The sequence below is a fragment of the Macrosteles quadrilineatus genome, unplaced genomic scaffold (assembly GCF_028750875.1).
Source record: "Macrosteles quadrilineatus isolate MER2022 unplaced genomic scaffold, UCM_ALF_1.0 Scaffold_8__2_contigs__length_117827958, whole genome shotgun sequence".
NCBI lineage: Eukaryota > Metazoa > Arthropoda > Insecta > Hemiptera > Cicadellidae > Macrosteles > Macrosteles quadrilineatus.
Genome location: NW_026542601.1, coordinates 10,201,256 through 10,216,222, shown reverse-complemented (window position 1 = coordinate 10,216,222; position 14,967 = coordinate 10,201,256). Strand labels below are relative to the sequence as shown.

Below are 14,967 nucleotides of genomic sequence, written 5' to 3'. Positions count from 1 at the left end.
ATTAACTTTCCTCCCTGTCCCATTGTTTATACTAGTTTTAGTTTATCGCTGACAATAAATTCAGCTTTTAGTGTGATACGTACACACATAAAAGTGGCTTCCTTAAATCCCCAGTAAAAGACATTAGTAATCCTAATTTTGTCCCCGCAAATATTGTATTAATTAATACAACCCCCTAATTAATACAACTTTTTATTGTAGTATTGTTGGTAGTCCTTGGCGGGTGCCCATTTTGCTAGCCCCTAGTTACGGCTCAGCCCTGCTGGTGCATAAAAGACGCTTTATTTTGTAGAAGCCATCATTCTCTAATAAAAAATTACCTTTTGCGAGGGATTTTACTTGCTTAAACTACAACAGTAAAATTTATGTAGTTGCACTGAAGCACAGTCACCAGTATGAAATACAAAAACAACCACAAATAGTGAAAAAGACAAAGGGGGAAAGGCAAGAGGCGAAGAGAAAGAGCGAGCGGGTAGCAACACACTCATCTGGAGAGTGAGCGTGGCGGTGCTGTATGTGCCTCATTGTCTTTGTGCGGTGTAGTGCGGGAATCACTAACTTAAAAATGAACACAGGAAAGTAAAATCACAGAATTCTCATGACACTTTTTATTTTCACTCAAATCTATCACGGTTCTCTTTCTTGGTCAAACGTTTGAAGGAAATATCCCGAATATCCGGGCAATTCCTGCCAAAGTCTCTACCTCTTACGCTAAAGATACTCTAAAACAACGCCTCAGTACAGTCACAATAACATTCGTTACTCGGGTGAGATCTTGGGATCGTAAATGGATGACTGGGATGACGATAAATAAATAAATACATAATAAATACACATTCAATCATGACAAAGCATAAATCCTGGCGAAATATCTTAAGTACTTTGTTCAATTTTTTTTTCAACTTTTTCCAACATAGTTCAATTTTTTCACTTAAACTCATATTCAATTCTCGTTAGAATCAAAACTGCAAATTCGTTGTTATAAAAGTGAAAAAAAAACACAAAATATCCAAACAGCACAGTTTTTAACAACTAATCTATTACAAGGAATGTCTTTTGCTATAATATTGTAATTCAAACGAAGTGCATTATACCAATATGATAATGTAAAGCATCTTTTTAATTTTTTTTTAAATATTGTCAAATATAAATATTTAATTAAAATAAACATAATTTGTTTAATGTATGTCATTCTACATTTTATAAAATCACTAAATTTGACAACAGCTAGTTTTAGAAAAAGTATAAAATTTTTACATTATTTACTCTTTTAGTATTTACATAACAAGAGCCAGCAGTTAGGTTAGGTTGTTCTATAACAAGTTTATACGGTAAATAGTAAATGTATATTTTAATAAAGCTCTATCAAGACCTACCCTAACCACTGAAAAGTTGTCAAATCAGATAAATTGTTAACCTTTTACTTTCATCCACAATAATTTCCACAGCAAATTACAGTATTTAAGTTGGATTTGTTTAAACCTTTAGGGATTCAAAATATTGTACCGGTTTTCCCCTTTGAAATAACAATACAATTATTGATTTACTGCTGCCTCCACAAGGTAGCAAAAATACCTAGTTGGAAACATTTAATGGTAAACCTTGCCTCTTAAAAAATCAGTTAAATATGAGCAAAGAGGTTCTGCCTCATTTCAATTAAGATTTGGTCACATGCTGAAGATATAACTGTATTCAGACGTTCTGCCTTTGGGAAAGCTGGATAGTATTTACCATCAGATATTTTTTTTTATTGAAACAAAACTCATTTTTGGGAACATAGTTTTAAAAAGCTTCTTTTGCTACTAACTGTAGTCATGTAATTGAAAACGTTTTGTTATGACTGCAAGAGTTCCCTCAAAACAAAATGTTCTGCTATTAAAATATAGATGTGGTGTGGAAATGTTAAGCCAGCTAATCCAGTAAGCAGTGAAGTATTAAAGAAGGGTTGGGAGTTGGTATAGTTGGTACCTATATAATAACTAGTCAGAGTTGGTACAGAAAGAAACAAATAAAAAACGGTACATTCTTAGGATCTTTACAAACAAAACCCAACCTAACTGAAATGCTGCTCAACTACAAGTGGATTGATAACAGGTGTATAGATCGTAGCGCAGCTGTAGTTTAGTTGGCAACGACTTCTGGGATCGTAGACATCTCTTGGTTGGGAATTCCCTCGACGCACTTCCACAGGCCGTAAGTTTTGCCAACCGTCGTCTGCCAGAGTCGTAAGGTTCCGTCTTCGGAGCCCGAAGCGTACAATTCACCATCGGGGGAGAATCTGACACAATGTACGGGACCGAAATGTCCCTTGAAGGATTCTGTAAATAGCAGATCAGTTTAATAGCTTGTAAAAGGCTACGCTTCAACTAAACTTACCTATTAATGGAAAACAAAACTAAAAATTCACATGCAAAATTGAGAAAGTTTTGAGTTCAAAAAATTAATTGTGACAAGTTAATCCCTCTTACCCACACGTACGTTTTATATTAAACAGAAAATCTCTTTATTTTAAACTTTAAAATAAAAATACATTAATTTGTATTTCTAAGAAAAAATCTAGTGGTGATAACTTTTGAGTTTTGACTTTTAACTTCTTTTAAAAATTACAAATTACTCAAGCCATTTCCCTTGAGAAATAACACCAAATTTTCAATTGATATATTTTAGTCCTGAAACTCTTAAATGGTTAAATATTTGTTTGAATACTTGATCAAATAGCTTAATTTTACTACGTTTTAGTAGGTAGCTTTTGTCTAAATTACATTAATGATTTTTAATATTTTTTTTGTTCATTTATAAATTAAGAGCCAAAACACTACAAAACCAAAACTGGATCAGGATCAGGCTTCCTAAGTTGAAATCCCAAACGTAATTACTTTCCTGCACTTGTATTAGTTTCTACTGAGTGTGCAGTGCGAGTTCTTAAAAAATAGGAAAAATCAAGCAAAAATTTACCTATCTCGTTTCCAGTGGCAAAGTCAAACTTGTACATCTTGAGGTCATCTCCGCCACAGACAAAGATGGTTCTGTCGGGATGTAGCGACGCAGAGTTGACCTGTGTAGCCACTGGCACCTCTCTGACCACATCCAGCCTGGAACACATGTCAGAGGTTAATCAGACTGTATAGACTTGCCAACACAGATAGTACATACTGAAAATGAAGATGCTCTAATGCCATTATGATTACATCACTTTTGATCCCTATTATTGACACTGGGAACAATAAGCAGGTTGTGATGAAACCTCTTGATATAACTCAGTGCATTTCCAACTTGAGTGGTATAGGTTCTGACTAATGTTTCCGAGTTCAAAATTAGTTTTCACTGTTCCCAAAACAAAGACAGTTCCAAGTATGAAACCACTCGCTTCCGCTAGAATAGTCAACAAATTTCTTGTACTTGTTAAGATTTTCACAAGCAAATTTTACTCCCCACAATCAATATTTAAGCTATCAAAACAACTAAATTAGGCCTTTCTGTAGTTTGGCCTAACTTAGTAATATCAACTCGGTTAACAGGCTTAACTGAATGGGAAATGGTCTATTCTGGCACAAGAAACACAAAAAACTTTACAAAATATAACCAATACAAAAAATAATGCTTGTCAACTAAAACCTTCCTTGGTTCAAAACGGTGCTAGTGACAGTTAAACATTGTAAGTTTCATGTTTAGTGTAAAGTTTTTTGTTTCTTGAGTCGGAGTTGGCTATTTCTCACTCAGGTAAGCCTGCTATCCTAAAAATCCACCTAGACCTAGACTCTGGTGATTTATGCTAAATCTTTAACATTGAATTTAAAATTGCCCGAGTGAGGTTGGCAACTGAACTCAAAACACCTAACTACAAAAGGAGAAATTGGTATGTTAGACAAGTCAAATATTTTGATTATAAAAGTAGGTATTGTAGTCATCACTAATTGCAGATTAGACAATTGTACTACAATTTGCAATCAGGTTAACAAAATTAAGAAGTATTAAAGATTGAAAAGTCTTAAAAAATAAACTAAAAGACATCCTTCTCAAGAGACCTTCTCTGTGGATGACTTTTTCTATTAGGCCAACAACAACAAATTGACGACCACGGCACATTAGTGCTTCCAGAGATACTTTCAAGTATCAAGTAATAGGGTTATGTGGATTTAAGTATGCATCGGACATCAACAGTGCCTGCCTAACTCACGTTTGAGAGTCCAGGAAAGACACGGTGTTGCCGTGAGATACAGTGAGGATGGACCCGTCCCGAGACACTTCTAGACTGGTCGGCGAGTGCTTGAACTCCAGCTTCATCACTTCCTACAAAAAGAAATAAGGTTAAAATAGTTTTACTTGGCGAATAAACAACCCATCAATAAATTGGTTTGATGAAACTCTATAACCTAAGGCCTAAATCAGCTGTGCAGGCAAAATGGATGTCTTTTCCAAGATGTAGCTGAAGGAAGGAAATGAAAATTAAAAAAAAATTAACATAGTGTGTTTAAGTGTCATACAGTCCAACCTTGATATAACGAACCTCAATATTTAACAAATTATTTTTTTAAATCTCCTTGAACTCTCCATAAAAAACAATATAGGCTATATATTTCACCTCTACATAACAAATTTACCATTATCAGAACCTCTACATAACAAATTGTTATAATAAATTGAAATTCCACTGAAACTTAAATAATTAGTTGTAAATAAAACATGAGTTTCCTTTATATTACTTTTACATTAAAAATAAACTATACCGAACCATGGCTCAATCTCCCAGTACTTATTTCTAATCTGATAATCAATAACGTGGTTTAAAACTTGCAATTCAAATCCTTGACACACAAAGTATTCGCTATTTGTCACATTTATTTTTACCAAACTTAAGCAATAGATAAATAAATCTATTCTATCTAGCGGTGAGCTTTGATGGGTCAAATAGTTTTAGGCTAAAAAGTACCGGGGGACCGAGCCAAACTGAAAAATAGGGGCAAATAATAGAGATTTAATTTTGTTGTCCACTATAAAAACTTTCAACACTTAAGATTGACTCCGTTCCTACCTGTCCATAGTTCCTGTCCCACACGCGGACTGTCCGGTCATCTGCGCAGGACACAAGCCGGGTGTCATCACGCAGGAAGCACACGTGGCGCAGACTGGACGTGTGTCCGGAGAACTTCTGCGGTCCTGTTGGCAAATGCAGAAAAATTAGTTCTGTATGAGTTTAAGGATGTAATGGAGCTCAAGGGCTTGTTTCAAAATGTTTTGTTAGGATATCATATTTAAACAGGGGTTAGCAGGACTGTATGTAAAATAGTGTACTTTGGCACAAGTGGAAATACCGTCAGTGACAGTGAAATATTTTTTTTTTTTTTGTGTATAGATGACGTTTTTTTTTTGTTTCTTGTGACAGATTAGTTTTTTTTCCATTTAAGATTGTTATTTTAAAAAATACTTAATTCCGTAAAATATTTTTTAAAATAATTACCAGAATACCAGACACATGGTGGAAAACTTTAAGAGGAACAGGTACTTTTTGAATAGTTTGAAATTAGACACATTGTCTCAATATGAACATAAATGGTAAATCACTAACACAAACAGTTCAAATTTATTGCATTGAGATCTTTAAACAAAATAAAAAATTTTAAATGAAAAAGAGATTATTTTATAATTCACTAGACAGAAAGTCAAGGTTACTTGAGTTAAATGTAAACTTTTTGGTTAAAGAAGGTGAATAATATATACCTCTTACCATTTTAGAGGAACAAAACAAATTGTAAACAAACACTACAACAGTAGGCTAATGGTTGTATTTGTAAAGTGAGAAAATAAAAAAAGTATATTTGTTTCATATTCAACAAATTTTTTTGTTTCCATTTAATATATGCCGCCTTAAAAACTCAACATAAAAATAAAAAACCTATAATCCCGCAGCTAAAATTGTTACAATAATTTTCATCAGACTGTCACAAATAAAGATTACAAAATGCTGACTAGCATTTCTTTTGATTACCAAGGGCATATTTGGTAACACAGAAAATGCTGACCAATGTAAAAGCAATCATTTTGATAAGCAGTTTCAAAAACAATTTCAAAAGTTGTTTAACAGTTTTACTTCTACATATTTCCCTGCAGACGTTAAAGTGTGAAAGAAAGGTTTATAAAGGCTTTAGGGTATATTTTTTGTGAGTGGCAATTCATATAATAATGTTCATAACCGCCAAATTACTTCCTAAATGTTTTTTTTTTTTTTTTTTTGTAAAGAAACACAAATGTTTGCAAAATGTCATGTGGAAAGTGGTAAAAAATACCCCGCCACAGCAAACCTACAGACTAAGCGAATTTCATTTTGCCTGAATTGATTTAAAATTAAATCTATTTAAATAACATTAGTTTTAACCAGTACCTAGGTTTGCTGCTACAGTGAGGCTAATAATGCGTTTTTTAATAAAATATTAATAGCTTAATTTGCCAAGTTTGATCAAAATATTTCCATGAACAAGCAAACTACAACATTTTACGGTATTCTTCATAAAAATAACATGGGAAAATTAAATTTACAGTTTTTTTAATGTTTTCTATATCAAACCGTACAAAACTTCTTAATATACAAAATTATTTGTTTTTTTAAGCTCTTTATAATGGTCTAGAGAGAAATTGGGAAATTTAATGTGTTTTAAGGATTACAAATGAGAAAAACCAATATTTACCCCATAAAACCGCATTCCCATGCTTGTTCGCAAACGCATTGTAGTTTATCCCGCCATACACATTGAAGCCAAATTTTATAAAAATCGGACAAAAATTGCTCAAGTTATCGCGTTTACGGACACACATATACAAATTTTAACAAATAGTGTTTGTGGCCTCTAGGGACATAAAAATAAAAAAGTAAATCGGTACGGGGCTAGGTCTTACCGTGCCACCCCTAATAATAGCTACTTCACTTCACTATAGGGAAATTTGCTAAAAACCAAATAATTTATACAGTAAGAAATTATAAGAAGACTTTTATAACTAATTTTTAAAATTATTCATAAGTCAAGTGCGTACAGGAGTTATGAATTATTGCTAGCGTAATACACTTCCTTGCTCTGGATATGCCTAAAGTAACCTTCAACCGCAGAACCAATGACCTTTGACTCTACCCACTTTGGCATTGTAAAGTCAAGAAACAAACCAGTTTATAACCAGATTTATTGTTTGATAAACCAGCAGTGAAGTGAATATTAATGTGATTTGCAAAAAATTAGGGGAAAATACACGAGGAATACACATAGTTTTGTTACGGTGGTAAAGTAAACTTGCCTAAAGTCAGATTAAATGAATACATGCAAGAAATGTTTCTGGTAACAGCTATGGGTAATTCAGTAAACTGGAAAACTTTTGTAGAAAACGCTCAAAAACAAGGCTAGTTACTAAAAAATTATAAATTATTTACAGGAAGTATTTTTTTTTTACTAAGCTGTTCTTAACAGTGTGAGTATTTCTATTAGATACATATGTTTTTAGTTGATTCTTTTAAACACATAGAAAATTATGACTGTTATTAGTTAATAACTCCTTTATAATACCAGTAGGCTACTTGACAATTGCTCGATTTCGAGCAACCGGTACACTAATTTAATATTTTATAAATGTCATATATGAACTAACTCGCTAGTTAAGGATTGTAAATATGTGTGTGGTGGCTGCACTGTCAACATGTGACGTCAGCGGCCACTGCTCAACCCTCACCCTCAGTCTGCTATGATCAGTGCGGTAAGCAATAGTTTAAGTCGGTTCTTTGCTTATAGTTCCGAACGTAATAATAAATAGGTTGTTTTATTCAAACAATTAATTCTCTTAAACAAACATAATTTTTTAAAGGTATTGGAGTGGTCAATGGAATTGTTTTGCCTCTGTAACGATTCTGAACGTGTTGAGATGTGCAATCTGCGCACGGGTGAATTAAAATTTGGTAACAATAATTAAAGAAAGAATAGTGAAAAAATAAGTAAAAGAATTAGCAAAATTTTTAAGTTTTTAAAATTTCTTTCTTTGCATGTAGTTAGTGTAGTTGTTTTGTAGTATTATGTTACATTAGTTTATTTATTTATACATTCATATCATGGACTTTAGAAACTTCCTATTGCACCATCTATATATTAATAGGCAAGTAAGTTTCTTTAAAACCTCTTTTCTCAGCTTGTGTGCATTGCAGGGAAAATCTACGGATAATGTTAGAAATATATTTTCATGTAGATGTGCAGAATGGCTTTATAAATTAAAATAGGCTAAAAAATAAGCACAAAAAACCAATTTAAAAATTTAAAAAAAATTGACATGGGCTTTATGGGTTGCCATGCTGCTGGTGACGAAATAACAACGAATTATAAATAGAAAACCAAAACAAAAATTGTAGAAATTCCAATCACATGTTTTATTTACAGCTTGTTGTGAAAAAAGAGAAGTCTGTATATTACATATTTTTGGTTGAGCTTTTGACCACTGGACAACCTCTAGTAATGTTTAAATTACAGTAAATGTTCTTTTAAATATAATAAAACTAATCCTTTTCTTTTAAAAATTTAAAGGAATTTTTTTCATCAAAATTAAAATGGTAATCAAATTGTTTATCAACAATTATTGTTTCAGCGGAAAAAAATATTTTAAAGGATTTATCAAAAAATCATATTAATATTTTAAAGGATTTAAAAAAATCAAATTTATCTTGTTGGTGTACATAAAAAGTATTCCGTTTAAAAACTTCCACGGAGTAGGGCCTATACAAGGAAGTGTGTTGACAAAACATGTACAACAGGGGCTTACAAATAACTAGATTAGTGAGGCGGTAAAGGCGGTGGAACTCTGTTATGGGATACAGTAGACCTTGTCTAGGCCTCGCACCAAGGTGAGCATTCAGGAAGGAAGAAGAAGAATTCAATGCCACCGGCCAGACTGTAATACTAACTGTAGCAGCACTGCCAAGGACATCTGGCAACAATAACCAGCCACTGCCTCTGTGATCTCAGCTTCTCAAAGCTGTGCTCAACATCTATTAGGCTGTGATTGATACTATTTATTGGAAAGGTCTTTTTGCGGACAATTTGAAAAAAATGTAATAGACAAACTTTATATAATTTTTAAATTGATATACTAGAGGTGTAATCGGTCTGGTTTTTTAAGTTAAACAAATGAAAGGAGCATTCATTTGGGAAATTAAATATAATAGAAAACCAAGGTTTAAATTAGGCATCAGTAATCTTTAATCATGTTTTTACATTTTACAGGTTGAGAGAGTTAGTTATTTCAGATCATAGATAATGTTTAAGCTTACTATCATTGTTTTTCTTTTTCTTTATGCTATCCTTTATTATAAAATCTCAGACACTAATAATTATATAATTGTTTGTTCAACTGTTCAATTAGGCTAGCAGATTTTTAAATTGCCGATTAAATTGAGGAAGTTTAGATACAATTTTGTTTGATTATTTTAAAATTTAATTTTCTTTGTCCTCTTGATAAAAGAACTCCATACTTCAAACAGTATCTATTTCCAATCACAGAAGATAATTAAATAAACGCCAACAATACTTTGCAGGGTTGGACTTTTTCAAATTCCTTTTTTATGCCATTTTCATAATTAGTACAAAAATTATTTCTAGGCTAAAACCTTTTGAAAATAGTTCATACATACAGTTCACACAGAAAGGAGTTTTGTAAGTGGTTTTTACAAATATTTCCAGTGTTAAGAAAAGTTTTCTATGAAAAAAATAATACAAAACATTATGTAAGTTATCCACAACCCATTTGATTATGTAACTTTTCATTTACTGAAGTCAAAAGCAACTGTCTCATAAAATCCAAATGTGTTTATTTTATGTTCCTATTAGACATAACAAATTAAACTAGTAACTCACCAACAGCTTAATTTTAAAATCAATTTTTTACATAGTTACAACTTTGATCACCCACCAGCATCAGGTTTGTTGAGATCAAACACCCGGACGAGCTTCTCGTTGCTGGCCGTCGCAAACAACGAGCCGTCGTCCGAGAAACAGACAGACTTGACGATATGATTGTGTTGGAAGCTGTGTTGCTCTGCTCCACCCACCGCGTCCCACACCTACCACAGGTAAACAGTGAAGAAGTGGAAATTATCAAACCTTAGTCTACTTAAGCTTCCCTACTTCAGTATGATAAACATTTTTGGGCATCACTCACCTTATTGAAATCAGGAGAACACAATCCTTGTCATACCACAGTTCACTGCACATAAAGACTGATAAAAATACAAAAATATAAATAAAACTAAAAAATCAAAAATCACAGACTAAAGTTTTTAACTCCGACGTTTCGCCGCACCAATAAAAACGTGCGGCGTTTTCAAAGGTTATTTTGTCTTCTCACGTAAACGTTGTGAGCGCCTCACCACGACTCGTTTTTATTGGTGCAGCGAAACGTCAGAGTTGAGAACTTAAGTCTGTGATTTTATATTTAGTTTTATTTATATTTTTGTATTTTTATCAGTGTGTATGTGCAATGAACTGTGATATGACAAGGACTGTGTTCTCCTGATTTCAATAAGGTGAGCGATACCCAAAAATATTTATCATACTGAAGTATTGACCTCACCTAAAATACCATGACGTTTAGAAATAGAATTAAGCTCCCCTAGTAGTTTCTATCGTCTACTCAATTGCCTTCTTTTCTATTGTCCTAGTAGTAGGGATGAGCATCGACATGTCAACCATCTATGTTTACCATCGATGTTTTCGGGGATTTTTCAGTTTTCCGTCTACTCTCTGTACTGTAACATCTAATTGACCTAAAACTAATACAATTAAGTCATGGAAAACATCGATATTTCAATACTTGGGCAAAAACATCGATGTACCAAAAACATCGGTAATCTACGATCACTTTAAAAAACATTGTTTCAAAAACATCGACTATCGATGCTCATCTCCACCTAGTAGTTTTCACATGAGATAGGCCAAGGGCCAACCCACATAACCACATAGAGAATCATCATACATAGCTTACGAGTCTTCACCATGCCGAGTCAGGTCACACAAGCTCTGGCTGGTCTGAACTCTCAGCATGGATACAAAGAGTTGTTTGAATTACTAAGATACTGTGACAGAACCTTAGTTCTGTTACACGTGCTGACAAAACACTTTGACTGTACAAATGCCTTGATTTTCATAGGATTTGTGTATACATTTACTAACCCTGTAGAACAAGGTTTTTTAACAATATTTTAAGAATTATTTCCTAGGATTGTTTTTAATTTGAACAATATTACAGATTTTCAAAAGACTGCAATACTTCCATGTAGGCCTACAAGGTGGAAATGAGCAAAATTATCTGTTCTTGGTCAGTGGTCTTCTCTAATTGTTATTTTAGGCTATACTAACCTCCAACTATTTGATTTGAATTTGCTTAACTTAACTGATACACTTTAAAAATGAACTACTAGCTCTTATTTGAATCGATTAGGACCAAACTGATTTGGACAAAATATTAAGTAATTACCATTCTTCGTTAATGAGCTTTCTAATCTCCCCATGGTGCTTTAATATACAATAATGTCATTTTTTGGAATTTAAAACACATTCACGCCATCAAAATAGAGACAAAACACAAGCGGTACTATTGAGGACAACTGAGCCTTGACTATATTGGACCATAACAAGATCATCAGAGCGTTTCATTGTTTATAAACAGAACCATCGGAGCGTTCGATGCACCAGAATATCTTGCCAAGAAATCCTGTCCAGAAATAAACCGAGGCGTTAAACTTGAACATAAATGTCAGCAAATCACAAACAAAATGACATATCAATGTTGCCAACTAAATTGAACTATCCGTAGTACGAACACTACAAACATAAATAATAATATGGTTATCCGTAACAGACCAAGATAGGAAATACAAAAATAAACACGAAACAAAAGATATTTTGTTCAGTAGTTGCAGGATTATTCATTTGTGTTACTAAAACAAATTGTGTTTGGACAAAAAATTAGTAAAGTACTAAACATTCCTGAAATGATGAAGCCAATTACGCATAACTTACAAGCAAAATTTAAATTATGTAAAACATTTTCAACTATTTAGATTGATTTACACAAGTTGAAGCAATAAAAGCTATAGATGAATTATTTAAGATATCAGCAAAAAGTATTTAGAAAAACTTTTCTCTTAACAAAGCTCACTGTATATAAATTAGACCCTTACTAAAAATGAATCAACATAAGGCAGGTATATAGGACAAATTCCAGTTATTGACTTCAAAATATATAAAAAAATCATGGTTTAAAAAATCATAAAAATTATTGGACTACTTATGAACTTTACCTAGATAGATTTAGTAACGGCATGTCTATTTTTTGCTTATATAAGTAATTTTAGATTTTATGATACTGATCTAGATTTTTTGGATACTCAGATTTTTTTCTGGAAGCATAAACTATTATTGGGTTTTAAGCTACACTACATTTTATCAAACGAAAAAAAAAAAGAATGTTAGCTGTGTCTAGTTTTTGTAGTAGTAGTTAGTTTAACTATCATAGTTTTCTCAGAAGGTTGTGTGTATCATTCTAACATTTAACAGCCAACAACATTAAAAAAGTACACCTACAACTTATAAACCCTTCCATTTTTGAAACCTAATAGCTCCTTAGTATATTGGTATTACACTCACAGAACCAGTTATTCATCAACGGCCTATCAGGAAGCTGTCAAAAGGTAGCAGGCCTTGGACACAATGGGAGCTGATCCAAGGTTGTACAGATTGCAACTGCATTTCCTTGTAATACAACAGTAAACACACGTAGAGCTCTTTTAAATAATTAAAACTAAATGAGCAATATTATGTACCGAACTGAAAGTTACTCCTTTTCCGATCTAAGAGATAAACACCCTTTTCCCCAACTAGTAGGCTACCTATCCAAGATTTTCCACTAATAGTGCTAAAAATTAATTTGCTATATAAAAAATATATATTTGTAACAAATGTAGGACTAAATTACAGATGATATTGTTATTATCGTAAGTGAAAAAGAATAACTTTGAACTTAGGCCTATATCTGTACACTGTCATGAAGGAGAGCAGATAGAAGCATTAACTTTGGGATTGCTATCAATCATATCCTACAATTATCAATCATTAAGATGGGGACGCCACTTAGGTGTGTATTTTAACCCAAATATGAGTGAAAGATGAGTGTAGAATGGTGTGTGATGATCTGTGTAGCTTTGTTACTGACTAAGATCAGCTGTTTCATTAGCCAGGATCATTTATTTAAAGCCCAATGATCAGGAACAGCTGGGTCCAATTGGATCACAATCTCTAATGCTCTGAACTAGGCTGGTTTTCGTCTGACTACCTGATGCAGTAACCGCGCTACTGCAGCTATATACTAACAGAGCTAGGCTACCATGTTTTTACTGATAAAACTGACATATCTTTATTGAAATTTGCTCGCTTCAAATGTGGGTTCACCCTACTCTTCATAAAAGTTAACTTAAGTTAGATTTTAGAGGCCATTTTATATCAGAATGTTAGAACCAAATTAACTTAGATTAGCTTATATAAAATCTATATGGTACAATAGTCTAAGTTAATATCAATTTAACATCATATTGCTAAGTTATGCTGTCAGTGTTTTACGGTTAACTTATTCTATTGTTTATATAGGATACTGTTATTTTCCATTTAAGTTTATTAAATTTATAGAGTGCCGTAACTTACTATACTTAATGTGGGTACGCTTACATATCTGTTACCACAAACAACCGAATGAGTAATATTGATTATTCTATTGTTTAATTTGATATATCGTTTGGTTTAGGTTAGGTTAACCTTACCTAACTAACAGAACGATATTCCCTACATTACTCATTCGGTTGTTTGTGCCAACAGATATGGAAGTGTATCCCTTAATATGCATGTTGTGTGTATTTATTATTATTATTATTGTTTAAGCAAAGACAAGGCAACCCTGAAAATACAAAAGTTAAGCTATGTAAGTTTACATTACAATACCTGACTTACCTAGCCTACTAAATAACGTAATTTACAAAAACTAATGTTATAATAACTTATAGGCTACAAAAGAAATCTTAGGCGCATTTTCTTCGATTATTAATCCTTCATTATAGATATTTTCATAATCAGCAAGTTTGGTCAGGTTAGGTTACTGTAACAGTGTTACCCCATTTTACAAATGATAGCCTGTAAGCTATCCAAAGGATAACCATATTTTAAATTGATATTAGGGTAACCCAGTTAAGAAAGTTTACCGGAAATGTCCATTCCCTATTACAAATATCAGGAGTAGGCCTAGGCCAAGACCTACCTACACTCTAGAATTACTTTATGAGCAAAAATACTAGGCCTATCTAATTTATCTTGTTCACTCACTGGATTGTATCTTACTTAAGAACCTATTGAATCAAGTGACACTAACCTTTGCGTTAAAATCTGCAGCCCCTGTAGCTGCTTTGGTTGCATCTTTGTTCAAAGCAACCCCCCAAACAGCTCCCTTGTGGCCTTCAAAAGTACCGATCCAGTCTCCAGTATCACCTTGCCGCAACATGGGTTTTCCATCTGAAAACAAAGTTATGGAACGTTAAGTCTAAAGTGAATAAAAATAAAACATTGTTTAAAATGCATTTAAATAGCATACAAACTAATTAGATTAACCGAACAAGCCGATAGTCTAATATAGGCCAAGGTAACCATGACTTAAGTTACTAACCTTTGCACGCTGATATCAAGAAGTATCCACATTCAGTGATGTCACTAAAGGCTAAATTGACGACTGGACGAGTATGGCCACTGCAAGTTAAAGGAGTTTGTCTTAAATTTGCCATTTTGATTAAAATAACCAACTAATCTAAACCGAACGGTGTTGTTATCGGTATCTCCGCTGTAGGAAAACGCGTATTACAGCGAGTAAACTGACCTACTACTACATCGGGTGTTCACGGCCGACTAAATT

At 33.0% G+C, this 14,967-nt stretch overlaps 1 protein-coding gene across 1 annotated transcript; it reads right to left on the bottom strand.

The window, feature by feature from the left end:
• Positions 1–593: 593 nt before the first annotated feature.
• On the bottom strand, positions 594–14,967 carry LOC129001511 (serine-threonine kinase receptor-associated protein). Its single transcript, XM_054428830.1, has 7 exons — positions 14,725–14,967; positions 14,434–14,573; positions 9,931–10,081; positions 5,033–5,157; positions 4,178–4,290; positions 2,956–3,092; positions 594–2,318 (listed from the first exon to the last, which is right to left on the bottom strand). Exons 1-7 carry the CDS (start codon positions 14,837–14,839, stop codon positions 2,122–2,124), a joined length of 978 nt encoding a protein of 325 aa, XP_054284805.1. The 5' UTR covers positions 14,840–14,967; the 3' UTR covers positions 594–2,121.

Coding starts and splice junctions, on each gene's coding strand:
- LOC129001511 (XM_054428830.1), bottom strand. CDS start 14,839: ATGGCAAATTTAAGACAAACTCCTTTAACTTGCAGTGGCCATACTCGT. Junction 14,574..14,724: donor CTTGATATCAGCGTGCAAAG/GTTAGTAACTTA, acceptor CTTTGTTTTCAG/ATGGAAAACCCATGTTGCGG. Junction 2,319..2,955: donor TGCCACTGGAAACGAGATAG/GTAAATTTTTGC, acceptor TGCTATTTACAG/AATCCTTCAAGGGACATTTC.